The 21712-nt window shown below is 37.7% G+C and overlaps 2 protein-coding genes across 2 annotated transcripts; both read right to left on the bottom strand.

The window, feature by feature from the left end:
* Positions 1 to 167: 167 nt before the first annotated feature.
* gpr182 (G protein-coupled receptor 182) lies at positions 168 to 2661 on the bottom strand. The gene is made up of 2 exons (XM_052105733.1): positions 2413 to 2661; positions 168 to 1572 (listed from the first exon to the last, which is right to left on the bottom strand). Exon 2 carries the CDS (start codon positions 1567 to 1569, stop codon positions 508 to 510), a length of 1062 nt encoding a protein of 353 aa, XP_051961693.1. The 5' UTR covers positions 1570 to 1572; positions 2413 to 2661; the 3' UTR covers positions 168 to 507.
* Positions 2662 to 7528: 4867 nt separating this feature from the next.
* Positions 7529 to 20242, bottom strand: LOC127628818 (phosphatidylinositol 5-phosphate 4-kinase type-2 gamma-like). The gene is made up of 10 exons (XM_052105728.1): positions 19799 to 20242; positions 19193 to 19290; positions 18839 to 18935; positions 16996 to 17142; positions 15515 to 15661; positions 14837 to 14875; positions 14640 to 14753; positions 12505 to 12769; positions 11217 to 11320; positions 7529 to 11126 (listed from the first exon to the last, which is right to left on the bottom strand). The coding sequence occupies exons 1-10, from the start codon at positions 19958 to 19960 to the stop codon at positions 11046 to 11048; spliced, it is 1254 nt and encodes a 417-aa protein (XP_051961688.1). The 5' UTR covers positions 19961 to 20242; the 3' UTR covers positions 7529 to 11045.
* Between the last annotated feature and the right edge of the window lie 1470 nt (positions 20243 to 21712).

Below are 21712 nucleotides of genomic sequence, written 5' to 3'. Positions count from 1 at the left end.
TGTACCCCTTTCACAAAAACAAATGTTAAAACACTGTTATTCTATTTATATGATTTCACTTATCTATCCAACAATATGTACAAAGTAGTAGAGCTCAAAAGCCATTTAAATAGCATTCAATGTTTCATTTGAGCAATTAGACACTGATGGAACATGCATGAACGTTTATGAGTTTAATAGAACAATCAAAACAGTCTTGAACAATGTGGAAAGAGCTTTTATTACATATTTCAAGGAATTCCTAGATGTGATCCGAGGAACTGGTGGAAATGAAGGTTATGAGAGGCTGACAATATTTCCTTCCTTGTACTCTTAACAATACTGAGGTAAGAAAAACAGGAGACGATATAGCTAGTTACCAGGCAATTGGCCAAAAAACATGATCTGTTGTTGTTTGGCACCTTTAACATGGACATTTTAGAACATCCTTTTTTCCTAGTAATTTTAAGTGTTCATCAAATCAGCATTCAGGAAGCACTCTACATAATTCTATTGGAATTTCCCTCTTCAAGCTCCAATTTCTGAGTGACTAGTGCTGGTATTACTGAGCTTCCGTTCTTTTTCATTCGCGGCTACATTGTTAGTTGGAGTACTAACTGCCGGTGAAGAGATACGGCTGATCACTTCATTTATTAGATTATTGCAGAAGCTCTTACTGAGGAAATTGTAGAGGATTGGATTGGCGATGCAGTGAAAGAGCGACAAGCATTGCACGACACTAAACGAGAAGTATAGCACCCCCACCGTGTTGCAGGAGAACAGGTGTGGATCCATGTCATCCACTGTCAACATGAACACCACCAAATGGTACGGTAACCAGCAGGCCACAAACACCAATGAGTACACGTGTACCAACCAAACGTCCCGGCGATTTTGGACCTCTGGAGCTGTGCGGACGGCTCGGGCAATCAAAGCATTGCAGGTTATGATGACAGATGCTGGGCCCAGGAACTGGAATATGAGACACAGGAAAGAAACAGACACAAACCATTCCGTGTAGTAATGCTCGGGAATCATGTAGCAGCCCGGCTCATCCCATTCCAAAAGATCAACGTGTACGTTCTCCAACAAGGCCAGCACAAGGGACAGCAGCCAGATTCCAGCACAGAGCAACCAGCGACGTTTGTTCTGTGGCGGAAAGCAGGCAGGCGCGTTGGGCCGTGTTAGGGACAGGTACCTCTCCAGAGTCATGAAGGCCAGGAAGAAGGAGCTACTATAGAAGTTGATGACGTATACGAGATGCGTGACCTTGCAAAGGAAGCGTCCCCACAGCCAAACCTTGTTCATGGTCACCTCCAGCATGAAGAAGGGCATGGTGAAGACCACCATCAAGTCAGACAAGCTCACATTGATAATGCAGAAGAGCACACCGTTTGCGGAATGTCTTCTTCGCCAGTTCACCCACACCACCAGGCTGTTCTCGGCCAAGCCCACCATGAACAGCACCAGATAGAGGAGGAAAAGTGCAATCCGACGATTGTCCTCATCCAGCTGGATGGTGCAGTCGTAGACAAACCATGGTGTGCCGTTGTAGTGGTCAAATGAGGAATTGTGTAAATCAGCAGTCATGTTCTGTGAAGAAAAAACATTTTAAGAAGTTGCTCAAAGATTATTCACAAGGATCACCTCCTGAGGCATTATACAAGTTGTGTCAAATTTGCTGAGTTTTATAGTGTGGAAAAGTGTGAAGTTTATAAAAGAATGTTCTTGTGAAAACAATCCTCAATAAAACAATGCTCCTGTGCTAATAAGATTTTTGGCCCACAACTTTTGTCCACTCAAGTCACACTTTAGCATTAGATAACAATCCCAAGTATCCAAATGTCAAACCAAGTGGCTTCAGCAAACAAAGATGCCAAACTTTTTCTCAGAAATTTGTTTCCACTAAATTATGAGTACTTTTTTAAGTGCTTAGATTTTAAGTGGATGTACTGTATTAAGTCAGTTTCCCTCAATTTCACACAGGTGTAGGACACCAAATTACCTATGACATGTTCCGCTAACGTTTGACAGCCAGAAAGCTTCAAGATTATTTTTGTCTTAAAAGAATATTCTGTTTCAAAGTTAAGCTCAAATGACAAAATTTGAGACAATGTTGATTACAACCACCATTTTTTAGAGTGAGGTACTTAAATTGGAATTGAATGGGGCCAATTTGTGCAGGGCAAATTTTTGAAGTGATGCTACTGAATTTAAAAGTTTCTCATTTGAAATTTACTGATCAAACATTAACTTTAACTGAAAAAAAAAAAAATCTTATTCTGTGAATCAAAAAAATACTTTTGTCAACATTTTATTGACCATACATACATTCCCAAGTTTTTTTAAGTCTCAAATTAGATATTCAAATCAGGAGACCACAGCAATTGAATCAAGAATCAATACAAATCTGAAACATTTTTGGAGACTCACCTTGCTTTGTGGAACGTGTTAATAAAGCTCTTGGTGTTGACTCCTATGAAGAATCAGTCCAGGAAAAATAGCACTTCAGTGCTTTACTTGACTGGAAAATTGTGCAGGCTCCAGCCATACATTGGCTTGTGGGGCAAAATAAGCTCTTCCCTCTCTCACGCGCCTGGATGCACTATCATCACACTCACAGGACATCCTCACAGGACAGGAGGGGGTTGAATTCGGCAGGAAAGATTCTGAGATTGCTGCCTTGTTTGCAGATAGTATCGAGTGTAGGACCGGGGAGATTGTTTGTTTTTTGCAAGTATTGGTCTAAACAATGTGTGGAGCCAAGATGGAATTAAAGAGGTTGCATGAGGGTGTGGTGCAAGAAGTAAATAGGGATAATGCCCAAGCCCCAGGGTGTATATGTTACACATCACCCTATGAGCTGCAAATCTGTACTGGTATTTGCAGAATCTGTGCACATTCTTTGAAAAACTGTGTTTACGGAGAAGAGAATTACACTGTTTTTGGTAACTGAAAGCATGCTCAAATTTGCATAAATATGCAATAAACAAACATACAATGGTGCTGGGGTTTGTGTAGAACTTTGTGAATGACATGTTTTTGCAAACATCCGTGGAGCTTTCTGGGGACTTCTGTGGGTGCAAATCTGCACAATGTTTCATGTGCTTTGCACCGATTCTGGGGAAAAACATCTGCAGAATTCCGTGGACCAGTAAAATGTGTACAACTGAGCTCAGAGTTATACATTCTTAAGGCCCAAGTATACTTCGGGTTTCTACTTCCGCGAACAGTATGCGTGATGTAAATTTCATCATCAGCACAGTCCACGCAGTCTTTCTAGACAATTCTCGTCTGTGCGTGTCGTCGGCACATGCGCCTGCCATTGACTGTACTTAAGAGTGTACTTAAGACAAAAAGTCATAATGCGCATGCTTCGAATGTGTCCATATGCGCTCTCGGTCAATGTCTGAGTGCTCGATTGTGTGCAAGACAAAAACAAAGTATGCCCCAGCCTTAATTGGTAGCTAAAAGCATATCAAATTTGCCAAAATATGACAATGTTAATTTCAGATATATATATGTTATTGTAACTACTGTAGTAAGAAAGCATTTTAAGATATCTTTAATTACTCTATCCAAATCCATTTTCAGATATCTGAAATAAAATGAAAAGAAATTCCAGATATAAACAATTTGTATTTTACTGTAATATATATATATATATATATATATATATATATATATATATATATATATATATATATATATAATTATAATTTAATTGTTGATATCAGGAATTGACTCTTTCCACACATAAATATGTGGTCTCAAAATTGGTGTCAAAAGGGATCATTTTTACTAGTAAGAAATATATAGCTGATATGTATATTTAGAATTCCAACAAAATTCATTATAGATATGAAAATGCAGTTACAGATATCAATAATTATGTTTTTTACTAGTTGAGATTCCATTTTTGATATCAAGCATGATTGGTACTAGTGAAAACCTAATTACTGATATCAAATATATGCACTTTTACTAGTAATTCCATTGCTGATATAAAATAAATTAGTCTTTTAAATACAATCCTTATCCAGCACGATTAAATGTTGAAAGGGCTTGTAAATTTGCACTGATTTACTCTCATCTACACATGATGAAGCTGAATCTGTATCGGTGCTGATCAGTGTTTAGTTTTTCACAGAATATTTTCACAGTTATTAAAGTTTAAAAGGAAAAAGAAACATTTTGCTGGATTGTGCCTGATATGCTGAAAAAACATAAACTCCACTAGGACAATAGCAGGAAATTCTTCCACCCCCCCCCACCCCCACACACCCCTATTTATTAAGTGATATGTATTGGTTGGGTTCTTTATTTAGGTTAGCTTTAATGTTGGTTTACATAGCCATTTCTATTTCAACACCCTCTATCATATGCACCATATGATATATATGCATCATATGAAATATATATATATATATATATATATATATATATATATATATATATATATATATATATATATACCCAGTGACCACTTTTTTAGGTACACCTACTTATTCAATGAAATGCATAAAATCATGCAGATACAGGCCAGGAGCTTCGATTAATGTTCGTATTATCCGTCAGAATGGGGAGAAATGTGATCTCAGTGTTTTCAACCGTGGCATGATTGTTGGTGCCAGTCGTGTTTGAGTATTTCTGTAACTGCTGATCTCCTGGAATTTTCACTACATCAGTCTCTAGTGTTTACTCAGAATGGTGCCAAAAACAAAACATCCAATGAGCAGCAGGTCTGTGGATGCAAATGCCTTGTTGATGAGAGAGGTCAACGGAGAATGGCCAGACTGTTTCGAGCTGACAGAAAGGCTATGTTAACTCAGATAACTCCTCTGTACAATTGTAGTGAACAGAATAGCATCTCAGAATGCACAACATGTCAAACCTTGTGGATGGGCTACAACAGCAGAAGACCATGTTGGGTTCCACTTCTGTCAGCCAAGAACAGAAAGCTGAGGCTGTAGTGGGCCTACCATCTGTTTAGCAGAAATACAGATTCATCAGACAAGGCTGTTTTCTTTAACTGTCCAGTTTTGGTGAGCCTGTGCCCATTGTAGCCTCAGTTTTCTGTTTTTGGCTGACAGAAGTGGAACCCAACATGGTCTTTTGCTGTTGTTGCCCATCCACAAGGTTTGACATGTTGTGTATTCTGAGATGTTATTCTGCTCACTACAATTGTACAGAGGAGTTATCTGAGTTAACATAGCCTTTCTGTCAGCTCGAAACAGTCTGGCCATTCTCCGTTGACCTCTCTCATCAACAAGGCATACAACATTCCACACAATTATGCTGATCATCATCCAAGTATTTAGCAGGGTATTTAGCCAAAAATCTGATATACTCAAAGCGTATAATTAAAATGTACCCAATCTTCTCTGATGTATCATTCTCATATGGCCTACTATGGATTTTACACTTGAAAATGTTAAGGTCAGTTTTAACCTTGGGTCAGTGTAATCCTGTTATCTTGTTCCATGTTTCACACTGTTTAACCCTGGCTTTTTAGGTAGGCTTCAGGATTTGTACATTAACTGTTGATTCTAAACCCTTGGTTGGCTTATTATAGAGTTAACCCTTCTCTGAAAGATGTTACCATGTTTAAAAAAAGTGTGAAATGTTGTTTAACCAAATGTATTGGGTAATGCCTTTTAGAGAATAACATGATTTTCTGAACTCCGTGTTCCTGCTACACTTAGTTTCTCAAGAGTTCGTCAGCAAATTGCTGGACGTTTGTTTTTCTCGTCTGATTTTTCTGCACACTTCCCATTGTTATGAGCACATCTTTTCGTCAGTGCAACAGGAAAGAGATCGTCAGCAAAATCATGGCTTCTGGAAAAGGCTAGGTATCCTGTCCTCAACCCCTCTCTATGTAAGGTCTAGACCTCACTGAGGCCCAGGCTTAACTCCAATGACCTCAGTTCTACTTAATTATTGGGAACTAAATCAACTTTGACATGAACAGGAGAACTGTGTAGATATTATAAGCGTGTTTTCCATTCACATATTTTTATGCACATTTTGGGATATTGGGATGAAATACCAAGATGTCCAAAATGTGCATAAAAAACGTCTACACTGGCTTGAGGTGGATACATTTTTTATTCAAAAATAAATGCGGATAAACTATGATGGAAACACATTTACCGAATAACCCCTATTTAATTTATCTGGAATACAAGACGTGCATTAAAAACATCATGCGTCTGAATAAATCGGACCAATCATTGCATCTGAAATGTTGATCTGGTCATCCTGAAATAATGGTGTCTGGGAAATCCAAAGCCTGCAAAGAGTTTGCAGAGTAAATAAGTTGAATACAAATGTAAACTCTACCGAACAGCAGGTTTATTATATCTTTGGAAAAATATCTTATAGATCCGCACGGTATAAGCCACAAGGATGGGGGACCGCACGCACGTAGTGCTCCCAGAACCGTGAAGCACTGTCGCTCCCAGACATGACAGTGTGTTTTGTCTGCATTTTCCAAACCTTGAGTATTTCATTAATAAAAGTCACAGTGACTACAACTTCTCTGGAAGTGATGATTTTGTTCTTTTGAACACATGGGATGAAAATGCAGCTTTGTTTTTGTGATATTATGGATTTTCACATAAATAAAATTCCAGGGATGCAAACTAATGAGCGGTGAGAAGGTCATAGTAGATGCTCCAGATGTGTATTTTTCCTTTGATTTGTTTGTTTTATTTAAAGCTTTTTGTTATAATTAAATGTGCACTCAGTAACTTTTTGTGTCATCTTGGACTTACAGTGACACCTAGTGGTGTGGATGCAGCATCATTCAAAGTCAATAGTTTTCAGTTACAGATGACATTGTAGAAATTCACTATTCACAATCAGCCATGATTCATTTAACCCAAGAGTGAAAGGGTCCAATAACAAGACAGTTACTGAGATTAAGGGAGTAATATTCAACTGGTTATGTGATTCTAAAACGGCAGCACCCATTAGGGCCCCAAGTAGAATAAAATATCTTCTATAAGGTTACTGATATGACTAGAGTCTTCCTCTCATGTGAGAGGTCATTTTTTTTATTTTATTTATGCATTTGGCAGATGCTTTTATCCAAAGCGACTTACAGTGCACTTATTACAGGGACAGTCCCCCCAGAGCAACCTGGAGTTAAGTGCCTTGCTCAAGGACACAATGGTGGTGGCTGTGGGGATCGAACCACCAAACTTCTGATTAACAGTTATGTGCATTAGCCCACTACGCCACCACCACTCCATCATGATTTTTATACATTCATTTCAAAATTACAATTCATGTCATTCTGAGTGCACTTTGTTTTTTACAAGCGTTTAAGCTTGAAGTAACCATTTCAAGTGAATTTAATTTGAAAAGCTTCCAAAAAGGTGACATTAGCTGAAAGGTGAGTAAGTTTGCATCCCTGAAATTCACAACTTGGTTGGAAAAATAGCTATTGGCAGTATCATAAATACATATAAACTTAGTTATACAGTGTGCATTTCATGAAACCAAATTTATATATGAATTCAACTGCTCTGTGTTACCCAACATATAGATAAAAAATGTGTTTTATTGTACATTATTAGTAACTGCAGTTGGTTGTTACTTGCATTGTTAACACAATGTAACATTGTTTCCTAAAGTAAAAACATCTTGAGGTGTTAAAACAACTCTAAAAATACCATTTAAATTCAAAACTATTATGGACATACAGTAATTGTGCCTGACAAGCCTAAAATGAATAAATAACAGAACAATTTGTTTATATCTCTGGAAAATATAATCCAGTGACCAAAAGTTTGGAATAATGTACACTGAAAACCCTAATAAGTTCATTACACTCATTTGATTGAATAAACTCATTCCCTCAATTCCATTGAGTTATGGGATCTCCCAAAACTTGAGTATTTAATTTCAATTAACTTGGTTTTCAAGTAGAGTGAAGTTAACTATTTAAGTTGAGTTAACTACATGCAAGTAGTCTGTGGCAGAGATTTGGGTGGCCCCTAATCAAGCCGGAGAGGGATAAAGGCGACAGGAGTCAGCGGTTCGAGAGAGAGTAACGGGAAGCTGTCCGGCATGTGTTTGTCTTTTTGCTTAAGTTAATCATTAAATGATTATTTATGTTAAGCCGGTTCTCGCCGCCTCCTTTCCCTAATACCTCGTTACATGGACTCAGATTTGAATTTAAATATTGTTTTTTCTACTGTTGTACATTTTAGTTGATTCAATTTTAGATCAAACAACAGCACAGCTCAAATAAAGATGATAACTGATTATAGGTCAGTTATTAAATAATTCTTGACAGAAATGCATATATGCACGTCAGCTGCACATGCACAAAGAGAACTGAGATAGTGTGACCAGGGTCCAACTTGACCAAAGAGACACAGTTCGCCCTAATGGTGACATTACACCAAACATCTATTTGCAACAAAGCATAAATAATAAAGCTTAAACATCTATTAATTTTTAATAACAATTATTTAAATTCCCCAATCTGTTCCCCCGGACCAAGAAAACATAATTCAAGAAGCAAGGGATTGTGGGTATTCTCCATAGCCTCAATTTTGTACTCAATAGTTTGAGTTATTAACAATCCAAATCTTAAGTCTGAATATTTAAGAAAAATAAGTTCAATGAAGTTAAATATTTGAGTTTTGAGTCCAAAACGACATTTCAACAACTTGATTTTTACAATAATGACAACTTTAAGGTTTTGATCTTATGTAAAGAAATTGGTACTTTCATTCACCAAAATAGCATTCAACTGATCACAATGTAAAGTCAGGACATTGATAACGTTAAAACTTACTATTACAATTTGATTTAAGCACTTAAACAACTTCAAAGAGTTTTCATCAAAAAATCTTCCATGTGCAGCAATGACAGCTTTGCAGATCCTTGGCATTCAAGCTGTCAGTTTGTCCAGATACTCAGGTGATCTTTCACCCCACACTTCCTGTAGCACTTGCCATAGATGTGGCGGTCTTGTCGGGCACTTCTCACACACCTTACAGTCTAGCTGATCCCACAAAAGCTCAATGGGGTTAAGATCCATAACACTCTTTTCCAATTATCTGTTGTCCAATGTCTGTGTTTCTTTGCCCACTCTGAACTTTTCTATTTGTTTTTCTGTTTCAAAAGTGTATTTTTCTTTGCAATTTTTCCCATAAGTCCTGCATCCCTGAGTCTTCTCTTTACTGTTGTACATGAAACTGGTGTTGAGCGGGTAGAATTCAATGAAGCTGTCAGCGGAGGACATGTGAGGCATCTATTTCTCAAACTAGAGACTCTGATGTACTTATCCTCTTGTTTAGTTGTACATCTGGTCTTCCACATCTCTTTCTGTCCTTGTTAGAGACAGAGTCCTTTGTCTTTGAAGAACATACCTTTGTATGAGATTTTTGGCAATTTCAAGCATTGTATAGCCTTCATTCCTCAAAACAATGATTGACTGATGAGTTTCTAGAGAAAGTCATTTCTTTTTTGCAATTTTTGAACTAATATTGACCTTAAGACATGCCAGTCTATTGCATACTGTAGCACCTCAAAAACAAAAACAAAGACAATGTTAAGCTTCATTTAACAAACCAAATAGCTTTTAACTGTGTTTGATATAATGGCAAGTGATTTTCTAGTACCAAATTAGCAATTTAGCATGATTACTCAAGGATAAGATGTTGGAGTGATGGCTGCTGGAAATGAGGCCTGTCTAGATTTGATCAAAAATGACTTTTTTCAAATAGTGATGGTTTTTTTTTTTTTTTTTTTTACATCAGTAATGTTCTGACTATACATTGTGATCAGTTGAATGCCACTTTGGTGAATTAAAGTACCAATTTCCTTCCAAGACAATCAAATCTATACATTATTCCAAACTTTTGTCTGCCAGTGTATTTGGTCCAAACACTGATTTGCACAAGAAATAAAATGCAACAATAAGGCATTTCTTAGTAAATCAGCTCAGTATTACTGGAGTATTTATACTATAAACTACAAAATTCTACTTTTGCGCATTAAGGCTAACTGCTCACATGAGAGAAAATAAGATTGTGTGCTCCATTCATCCATACAGTCAGCATTCATAATATTTTTAAAACAAGACCCTTACTAAGGGGCACTGGTACCAATTTTAACAAAGTTTCTTTCATGCCTCCCCACATAACATTCTAGTGCAGCATTTATCGAGTGAAACAAGCATGCACTTTAAGCATTGGACAACATGAGTTACTGCTATTCCTCCATAATCGGTTAAGACTGTTTCTCTCTCTGCCATTCCAAAGTCCAAAGAAAGAGAGAGAGAGAGGGAGGGAGGGAGGGAGAGAGAGAGCACACCAATAACAAGTTATGTCATTGCTACATGTTCGGAGTCATATCTCCTTAAAAGATTAGGAAATGTTCCCATGATTGTGGGTTGTGTCACAAGGTGATTCATATGAATCTAGTTCTTTTCATTTGTGAATACACAGTTCATAAGTGTAGTGTGGATGAGAATGTCAGGTTGGCCACCATATAATAACAAAATATCAACCTATGTGAACTGTGAAGATCTTTTGGGTAAATCTCAGGAAAACTGTCAAGTACATATCCGAGTTATATTTCAGCCCCAATTCAAATGAAAGAAATTATACTTTGTTTACAGTAAAAGAAGCCTATTTTTAGAATCACAATTTTTTTGCATTGTGACAAGATTTTCAGGACAATTAAGCATATTTCCCCCCATTTCTCATTACTGTAATGCAAAAAAAATATTAAAAGTACTAGTGCATCAAAGTATAATTTGTCATACTGCTTTTAATATATGGTGATTTAAATCAAATCAATGCATTACATTATTTTTAATGTAGCAAAAAACAACTAGTACAGTAAAGAGAATAAGGAATGATGAGAATTACAAAAGTAGAATTTTTTTGGGATAAAAACATGCTTAAATTGTCATGAAAATAATATCAGATTGTAAAATATTGCAATGTTCCTAACAATAGGCTTTTTGGGTTTAAATGCAACCTGGACATGTTTTTGTGAGATTGGCCCTGTTAGGTGTAGATAAGGATACACAGAAGTGGTTATGCAAAAATGTTGGAGATGAATTCACGGAACCGTTTGGCATACTGTTCTGGATGAACCGTAGATATTTCAGCACCAGCCTGAAAAGAAAAAAACAGGATGAATCGTGTTGTTTTAACCTCAAGCAAAGTATATTGGACAAGTGTCCATTAAAATAATTTTCCACTCACGCCATGTTTAACGGTCTTTGCTGCATGGGCAGCTTTCTTCTTAGTGTCATACTGCGTCAACACATCAATGAGGCCCATGAAGTACACTTCCCTCTGCGGTGCTCCTAGAATCCAAAGAATCACGCATGTGATGCAGTGTTATTATCGCTAACGAAAACTACAATGAAAAGTAAATGGTAACATTTTCGTTAAAACATAATTGGAAAAACTGAAACTAAACTAATATATATTTTCACAAGTTGAAAATGAACAAAAATCTAATTAAACGGACAACAAATTAAGTTTAGTTCTAGTTTTTTTTAAACCTGTACAACTCGCCTTCATTAAACAGGAAAATAACACTAAATAGCGATAACACTATTAAAGGGATAGTACACCCAAAAATGAAAATTCTCTCATCGTTTTCTCACCCTCATGACATTCCAGATGTGTATGACTTTTATTTCTCTGCTGAACACAAACAAAGATTTCTAGGAGAATATTTCAGCTCTGTTGGCCCTCACAATGCAAGTGAATGGTGATCAAAACTTAAAAGCTCAAAGGAAGCATAAAAGTAATCCATAAGACTCCAGTGCTTAAATCCTTATCTTAAGAAGTGATATGATAGGTGTGGGTGAGAAACGGATACAGTTTGAATTTTTTTTTTACTATAAAACACTTTCACATTCTTCTTCCTTTGTTTTTGGCAAATCCTTTCTTTGTGTACTATCGCCACCTACTGGCCAGAGAGGAGTACTTAGAGAATACTGATTGAATATTGATCTGTTTTGCATCCACACTTCTAATCGCTTCTGAAGACAAGAGAGGCATGGATTACTTTCATGTTGCTTTTATGTGTTTGTGTTTTTTGGAGCTTCAAAATGTTGGTACCCATTCACTTGCATTGTATGGACATACAGCTCTGAGACATTTTCTAAAAATCTTCATTTGTGATCAGCAGAAGAAAGAAAGTCATGCACATCTGGTATGGCATGAGGGGGAGTGAATGAAGAGAATTGTACATCTTTGGGTGAACTATCCCTTTAAAACTAATTTAAATTCTTTCAGCGAATGCATGAACTTTGGCAGCTTCAAAACTAAAATAAAAATGAAATGTACTAATACACTATAAAAAACTGAAACTTAATGAAAACAACAAATTGAAAATAAAATAGAACTACAACTTCAATTAAGAAATACCAAACAATAGTAACCCTAATATGATGTTCTATTCAATTTCTCTCATCCGGGTGTTTCCACTACACTTCCTCAGTGACAACTCTACTTCCCCTTCCCCGCTAAAACTTACCTGGGGCGCTTTTGACGGCGTAAACGTCAATGTAAGGGTCAAATTCTCCAGGGCCCAGAGGCTTGAAGGAGTTCATGTAACCGGCGATGCCCTCTGGCGATGTGCCATAAGAGCCCACCTGTGCGGCCGAAGTGAGGCCGTTCTCAGACTCTGCATCCTCTTCACAGCTGGGCTCCTCTGCCTCCTCCTCGTCTCGCTCGGCACGTGCAACATCATGGATGCCTAGCAACAGGCTGTAGTCCATTATCTTTAGCTTCACCAGGAACTAGATCACAATCATGTAGAACAGGCATTTTAGCATCCTTGCGCAAGAACAGTTTAAAAGGAATTGTTCACCCAACAATTAAAATTCATACTGCTCTGTAGGTCCATACAATGCAAATGAATGGTCACCAAAACTTTGACGCTCCAAATAGAGTTTATCAATTGAAAATGAATGTTAAAAGATCATCTGTTTGTTCTGAAGCATAGTGACAGCAGTCCAGTATTTGATGGAATATTTTTATATTAAAATGAAATATTTTTTATATATCTTTAGATTCAGATACCCAAGTTTGGGGTATAGAAGCCCTTGTGACTGTGGAATGATGCTGAATGTGGGTTCAGGGGTGTCCTGAGAGAAAATGTAGAAAACGTTTTTAAAAAATATTTTTATATTTTCATTAATGCGAGAGACTAGTCTACCAATTTTAGTCTTTCCTTATCCATTCCAGACATCTAATTAATTTTCTCAAAATTAGAACAGAAATCGATTTGTTTATTATTAAAGGCTCGTAACATGCTGATAATAAAGATACATTTAGAAGGGAAAAACGTTTTGGTCTAAAAGGTGCTTTGAAACCACGTTAACTCATGCGGCGCTTCATGTCTACACACATGCAGGGAAAAGAGGCAACGCGTGCAGAGCGGGACAGGGCAGAAATGATGCATGTTTGGTGCTAGAGAACAATATTCAAGATTACAGCACAGAAAGATTAGAGCTGTTGTCGCGCTCTTCACTAGAGACGATGAGAGGGCACAACCGCTGTCATGAAGTCTTGCGGTGCGGATGGAATCAATCTGACGTAACCTAACCGTTAGCAAGGCAGCTAGCATTAGCAAGTTCATCCAGACTGACCTTACGTTACCACTGGCGCGTTGTGAGCGAAGCTGAGAGCGTTTTCAATTCATTCCTATGAAAGCAGAGCGTCATGCTTGCAAGGTGGATCTTAGGATTGGCAGCGGTGCGGAGCAAGCTCTCTCCTAGCGCTGTGAGCGCCTTTGAGTGGATTCCGTCCGCCCCATTGGAAACGCAGCCTGAAAAAGCCGAACTGCTTGTGTTTTAGCGACAGGCAGTAAATATAAAAAAATTCCTCAAAAGCTTATCGTGGGTTTTCTTTATTGCGATAAATATTAATATTGTTTTATTGCCCAGCCCTAACGCATAATAGATGATCGCCAAGGAGACTACTGATCTCAAGATTTATAACAAAATAAAAAGAGAGTAAAATGTTGGTTTGTTCTTACCAAAGACTGACTGAATCATTTCAGAAGACATGGATTTTACCACTTGAGACTTTTATGCTGCCTTTATGTGCTTTTTTGGAGCTTCAAGGTGTTGGTCACCATTCACTTGCATTGTATGGACCTACAGAGATGAAATATTCTTCTAAAAATCCTTGTTTGTGTTTTTCAGTAGACAGAAACTCATACATATCTGGGATGGCATGAGGGTAAGAAAATCATTATTTTTGAAAGAACTATTCCTTTAAGTTCTTTTTAACTTGACTCCAAAAAAACAGTGCTCCAGCACAAGACACACAAAAAAAGAAAAGCAGAGATGCGGTGCAATGCATCCATCTAACGCATGTTTACATAGGAAAACAACTGAAAAACAGTGCCGATAGATACAAAAACATGTTTGGTGTGAACAGCCCCTTCCTCCTCCCTAAAGCACAATCTGGTTGATGAATATTTTTAGAGCAGAGTGTAACTTTAATGACATCTATTCAAAGAAATGTCGATGATTTTAAAGATTTTATTAATTTCCTTGACATTTTTTATGAAAAATGTCCTGATTTCTCTAGGTTTTTCCTTGACCGTGAAAACCAAGAATCTTTTTTCTGAAATTCAGAAGCTCAATCTTCAGTCTTTACCTCAACATCTCGGTTCAACTTCTCCATAATCTTCTCCTTCTGTTCCTCAGTCACATACACCTTCTGCATGTTGTTTCTGAAATCCATGTCCTTAAATGTGGGCAAATCTTTCACCTGCCATGAGTAGAAAGAATTTTTCAGCTGTGGTATCTGGCATCTTTGAAATTCTCTTAACAGTTCTTGGAGTGATATCTTACCTTCTCTTTGTCGCTGGCCTCACGAGCTACCAGGGATCCCTGGATTAAAAAAAACACAAAGTTAGTGCAAACCTTATCAAAACAGCGTTCAGACTCTATCATGGAATGTATATCCGATTCTCCGACAGACCAAAATAATAATGGAATATCAATTTGTTCTGCACATGATGTGGGTAAATCACGCCCCCTTGTGGCATCAAATCAAAATGGCAATAAACACATGACAGTGGGTGCAATGGCCTGTTGACAAAGTGTTTGTCATTTTGGTCAGAATGCTTAATTGCTTTCATTGAACAAACAGAAAGAAAAAAAACACCTACAGGATGAAAAACAACTTGCTTTGTTATCAGATGCATTTCTGACATATTCATAGCAAACACTTACTCATTGTGAACAGACCTTTATTTCTTTGAAAGCAAGCCTCAGCGAATGGTTCCAGAACTGTCCCCAATTATAGATGCAAATGAGCTACTATTTATAAACTACTCATTAATCATGTCCACCAAAATCTCCTAAACCTGGTCTAACAGGATGTTGCACTTGATTTTGGTGTGGTTCGCTCTTAGCTTGAGAAGTTAATGATGGGCGACGAAGCAAATATCATTTATGCCAAGTCCACAGTCTCATTAAAAGCCAAAAACGTTCTGATAATATACAGTATCTTAGAATAACTCCTACCTTCAGATCGTATTTTCTGTAGACCATAAGTCTGTGGCTGAACATGTTCCTCATGATGATCAGGTACGTGTCCTCACTCTCCACAGTTACACGATACATGCCCAGAAACTGAGGGAGGAGAGTATTGCCATGGCACTTCACTATATGCTGCAAGAGAGCAAACACAAACTCTATGAATAACTCCTAGTATGACCACAAGCATACACAAGCTTCAAGTTGAATTTCAAGAAAACATGTTCCGGTAACAATACAAAGTCAAAGGGATAAATAAGGGAATGAAATAAGAAATGACATTATGTGCAAAGTAAATTAAGCCTATTTTACGAGCATTAAAGGAACATTCCGGGTTCAATACACGTTAAAGGGGACCTTTTATCCAAAATTCACTTTTACAAAATTCTTTTAATCAAAAACAGTGTGTCAAAATTAACGGTTTTCGTTTCTGCTCTAACGTGACGTCAGGTTAGAGCAGGCCTCGCCCACGACTGGTGATGGACTCCACCCAATATCATAGAGATCCTCCCCTGAGTGATCTACACACAGTCCGCCATTTTTTCTGCGCTGGAGCAGAATAATGAGAAGAATAATGTCTCAGCTTCGTAAGCGTCAGAAACAGTAAGTGTTCTGTTGTTGGCTGTAAAAGTGAATGGAAGAGTCTTCATGTACTCCCGACATGAGAGCCACTGAAGTGGACAAGCTGTACTGTTAATCTGGCATACCGCGCATTTTCCCGATGGGCCGACGCACTTTGGCCGATCAGGGGCGGACTGGCCATCGGGAGAACCGTGCGGTCCGGTGGGTCGGCCATGAAACGGGACGAATGTGTCATGATAAACTAAAAGGATCCACCGCGTTTTGCAGAATAGACCACAAAACGGTGCCGCGATATGCAGAAAAGGACAGCAAACAACTTTAGGTAGTGTGTGGTATTCAGTCATAGGCCTCTTGGCTTAATAATTACAGTACAGTATTTTGTGTTTTTTTGGGGGATAATCTTTGATACTTTTGGGTGCCTTTTTTTTTCTTTTAAGTCACTATGCTCTGCCATTGTATTTAAAGACTGACCAGGATATTAATTAAAACACCTCCTTTTGTGTTGTGCATAAGCAAGTCAGTCATACATAATTGGAATGACATGAGGGTGAGTAAATGTTGACAGAATTTTCTTTTTTTTAGTGGACTATTCTTTAATTAAACCCCCAAATCAACAGAGCTGACCGTCAGTATAAGAAAAATGAATTTTCTTATTTCAAGGAAGTGAGATGAAACATGAAAATGATTTCAGTGATGGAACAGGTTTGCATGACAGCTAGAGGAGGAAATTAATCACAGAGCGTGTGAACATCAATTGAGTATTTAAATATCACAATAGGTGGAGAGTGAATTCTTCAGTCTGAAAACTTGTCCAAGACAAGCAAAAAATGTTTTAATTTTAAATAAAATAATTTCCAGACCAGTATTTTTTATTTTTTTTTAAATACCTGGTGATACTCGGTCAGAATGTTATGCATGTCGGCTACATCTTCACTGTTAATCTGCTTCACTACCAGTGTTCGGTCGTAGGACGTGAAGAGAAGACCTTCACCCTGTCCCTCACCTCTCGTGGGAGGACTGCGAGCCACTGACACCTGATGACTCCATCAGACAAACACAGGCATAAAACTTCAGATCAGATTTGCTCCAATAATAATTTATATACTTATGCATGTACATTCAAATCTTCTAAAAACATTACCTGTCCAGGTAAGGTAAGAAACAAGAAATTAAATTATTCATAAAGGAAATAAAGTCTTGTTTGCTTTATAAAGTTATTTTTTTTTTTATAAAAATGGAAAATTAGGCCTATTTAATAAATACGTTTCATTTTAAAACTTTAATTTTAAATGAAGAATTATAAAACTTTTAATTTGATTGTCATTTCTGTTTTGTATTTAGTGCATTTCAGTAATCAATCTGTAAATTTTAACCTAAGGTGGTAAAACTATTATGATATTGTTCATATACTATACGTAAAGTTGAAGTCAGAAGTTTACATACACCTTACACAAATACATTATGGCGAGTTGTGCATGGATGCTGTGGAGAATAGTGTGTAGCCACCACACGCACTATGTCTCCACGGTAACATGCTCAACAAGCCACGTGATAAGATGCGCAGATTGATGGTCTCAGACACGGAGGCAACGGAGATTCGTCCTCCGCCACACGGATTGAGTCACAACGCCACCACAAGGACTTAGAGCACACTGGGAATTGGGCATTCCAAATTGAGGAGAAAAGGGGAGAAAAAAAAGTGAAATGTCAGAATAATAGTAATTTATTTCAGCTTTTTTTTTTTCCTTTCATCACATTCACAGTGGGTCTCAAGCTTCTCACTGTAAGTTGCTGGAATTTTGGCTCATTCCTCCAGACAGAACTGGTGTAACTGAGTCAGGTTTGTAGGCCCCCTTGCTTGCACACAATTTTTCACTTCTGCCCACAAATTTTCAATCGGATTGAGGTCAGCGCTTTGTGGTGACCACTCCAATCTCTTAACTTTGTTGCAAACTGTAGTCTGGCCATTTTGTAGTGGTTTTGGAGCCGTGGCTTCATCCTTGCCAAGCAGCCTTTCAGGTTGTATCGATATAGGACTTGCTTTACTGTGGATATAGATACTTGTCTACCTGTTTCTTCACTAGCATCTTCACAAGGTCCTTTGCTGTTGTTCTGAAATTGATTTGCACTTTCGAGACAGAATGCGTCTCCTTGCTGAGCGGTACGATGGCTGTGTGGTCCCATGGTGTTTATACTTGCGTACTATTGTTTGTACAGATGAACGTAGTACCTTCAGGTGTTTGGAAATTGCTCCCAAGGATGAACCAGACATGTGGAAATCCACAATATTTTTCTGAGGTCTTGGCTGGTTTCTTTTGATTTTCCCATGATGTCAAGCCAAGAGGCACTGAGTTTGAAGGAAGGCCTTAAATTACATCCACAGGTACACATTCAATTCAGTACACCTCCCATCAGAAGCTAATTGCCTAAAGGCTTGACATAATTTTCTGGAATTTTCCAAGCTGCTTAAAGGCTCAGTTAACTTAGTGAATGTAAACTTCTGACCCACTGGAATTGTGATAGTCAATTAAAAGTGAAACAATCTGTTTGTAAACAATTGTTGGAAAAGTTACTTGTGTCGTGCACAAAGTAGATGTCCTAAACGGCTAATCTATAGTTTTGTAATATTAAATTTGGAGAGGATAAAAATGTGTTTTAATGACTTCAGCCTAAGTGTATGTAAACTTCTGACTTCAACCTCATATACTGTATAAATATAAGTCAGGCCACCTGGTAGTCAAGATCTTCAATTCCAAATCTCTCCCTGAGGTTCCTGAAGACTTGCGGACAATACTCCTTAAATTTGAAATGGCCTGGAAGATTCTCCCTGTAAGAGATATAAGGGTAATTTCATATCTGTTGCTGTTACACCTGACAGATCTAGCAAATATTCCTATCACCTGAAGGCAAAAAAGCAGGGTGCTTTCAGAGCAATTCCTTACACATCCTCTATCATTACAAGAAAGATAAACATGTCCATACTTATAAGATCAGGTTTACATGCAACTGTAGAATTACAGCACACACAGATCCAACTGTGCAATGAAACAGAGTGTAGAGTAATTATGTGCTTTTGATAAATACTTGTTGAAGAGGTGATTGTTCACTTTGATTTTGGTGTTGGCTTTGAAGTCATCAGGAAGCAGCATGACAGGCACCGGAACTTGATTTAAATCATTTATCTGGAAAAACAGAGAGGAGGGGGGAAAATGACTTTTTTCTTTTTCTTTTTACATATGAAATGAACTTTGCACTTGCAGTTTTCCCAAATCCCAAACAGTTATGCATGATTAGTTCCAGTCTCTAATTGTGCAACAACCAAAGCTTTAGACAAAAATGTAACACTGACGCTTTTACTTCCCCAGAATCCCCTAATAGAATGTCCTAAATTAATTTGGAACAATCGTAATGTAATCAAATAGGCACATTCCAAGGATCAAGTAGGATTCTTTGGCAAAAACTGAAATTAAATGTTTTTGTTTATTTTTTTTTTAATTTTCAAAATGTCAGTTTATCCAGTAGAATCTTATTTGATTATTAGAGAATTAAAAAAAATATATATGTGATTTTGTTTCCAGATTTATATGGCAATTGCAGAAGAAATGGCTAAAAGCCTAAAACTCCCATCGATTTAATCATGTCCAATGTAGTTGTTGTGTGAGGTAGGAAGTTAAACACATAACGCCCTACCGAATGATTCACTCCCCACATGAACACGCTGAGCATCGGATCACTCGCGCGGAACACTTTCACCTTCTGCTGCACGAAATGTTTCTTTTTGGTCTTTGTTTTGGGGGCGAGAATGACCATCGGGCTAGAGGCGCTGCCGGTGTTACCGATGGACGCCATCATCGCGGTCGGTCGCTGCCCTGCGGTCTGTTCTTCCTCTCGGATCCGCTTCTCTCCTAGTTCCTGACAGACGATTAAAGGTCGCAAAAACACAAGCGCCAAGGCACGCGGGCCTGTTTTCCGCTGAGTGTTTTCTAGGGCCCGATGGAGCGATACTTCCTTATGGAAGAGAACTGGACTAAGTTGCTGAAGTTTGCCAGTGATCCAGATGCTCCTCCCACGAGTTCAGAGGAACAGCCTGCTCCATAATGACAGCTCAGAATACGCAAGAAGAATGCGTGTCGCGCGATTGTGGGTCATGTGCTTTCTGGATAGACAGGTGAGATGGGACTAGAGGACATATCTCTATTTATCCATTATTTATGGAAAACACCATATTTAGTACACAGAAATTGGCAAATGGTAAGCATATCCATGGTATTGCTACAACAAGAATAGTTTGCCTATTCTGTCAGTTACTATTTACTCACCCTCGTGTTGTTCCGAACCTGTTTGCTGTTATTTTAACCTCCTGTGTAACATTCAAAGAGAATTCAATATTTCACCTAAAAATGAAAATTCTCTCATTATTCACGTACCCTGATGCCATCCCAGATGTGAATGACTGTCTTTCTTCAGCAGAACACAAATTAAGATGTGTTGGTCCTTATAATGCAAGTGAACAGGTGCCATCAGGCTGCTGGCTATTTGATGGCCCAAAGGCATATTTAGGCAGCATAAAAGTAATCCACATGACTCCAGTTGATCAGTTTAATTCTTCTGAAGCAAATCGATGGGTTGGTGTGAGAAACAAATCAATAATTACATTTATTTTTAACTTTACATCGTTGCTTCACGCCAGCACTGGGATGCTGTTTGAAATGAACTAACTCTCGCTTAACGTTCGTTCCCCGTTGTATACAAAGCACAGTTCCATCTTCTCACATGAACGCGCCACTGCGTTTATGTTACTGATGTGTTACTGAAAGTGATTTTTAAAGTTAATAAAGTTTTATGGAATGCACAATTAAACGGAATGCATTTAATTGTGCATTCAGCCTTATGTCATTCCAAACCCATTTTTCCATTGATCTCATAACTTCACAGCTATTATCCGTACAAAGAGAATTCATAGTGACTGCCACAGTTGTATGGCTTCAGAAGAATGGTAATATAGTGCAGAGTCGTATGGACTACTTTAATGTTTTTGGGGGGTTATTCGTTTTTGCTTGCATAGCAATAGATGCCTTAAATTCAGCACACATACATACAAAAATAAATAAATAACGTATGTTGCTTACTTTAAAGAGTGAAGCCACTTTAGTCTATAATTCATACTGAAATATAAAGTAGGGCATGATAAAAGCACTGGCAAATGCTATATTCTGCTATATGTTGTTACCTTGGAAACAAGCATAAGTTCTTGTTATCGGAATATTCATACTGAGATACAAAGTAGGGCATGATGTGCATGAATCTGATACGATCCATAATCTCCTGTATTTTACAAATTGAAAGTAATAATCTAGGTTCAATACAAGCTAGGTACAATCAACAGCATTTGTGGAATAATGTTGATTACCACAAAGATTAATTTAGACTCGTCCCTCCTTTAAAAAAAAAAAGCAGAAATGGAGGTTTACAGTGAGGTACTTACAATGGAAGTGAATAGGGACAATGTTTGGAGGGTTTAAGGCAAACATGAAGCATATAATTTTATACAAGCACTTACATTAATTCTTCTGTTAAAACTCATGTATTATTTGAGCTGTAAAG

Source organism: Xyrauchen texanus, chromosome 35 (assembly GCF_025860055.1).
Source record: "Xyrauchen texanus isolate HMW12.3.18 chromosome 35, RBS_HiC_50CHRs, whole genome shotgun sequence".
Lineage (NCBI taxonomy): Eukaryota > Metazoa > Chordata > Actinopteri > Cypriniformes > Catostomidae > Xyrauchen > Xyrauchen texanus.
The sequence above is the reverse complement of the archived record's forward strand: the minus strand, read 5'-3'. Positions and strand labels throughout refer to the sequence as shown.

Coding starts and splice junctions, on each gene's coding strand:
- gpr182 (XM_052105733.1), bottom strand. CDS start 1,569: ATGACTGCTGATTTACACAATTCCTCATTTGACCACTACAACGGCACA.
- LOC127628818 (XM_052105728.1), bottom strand. CDS start 19,960: ATGATGGCGTCCATCGGTAACACCGGCAGCGCCTCTAGCCCGATGGTC. Junction 19,291..19,798: donor TGTGGGGAGTGAATCATTCG/GTAGGGCGTTAT, acceptor CTGTTTTTCCAG/ATAAATGATTTAAATCAAGT. Junction 17,143..18,838: donor TTGAAGATCTTGACTACCAG/GTGGCCTGACTT, acceptor TGGAGTCATCAG/GTGTCAGTGGCTCGCAGTCC.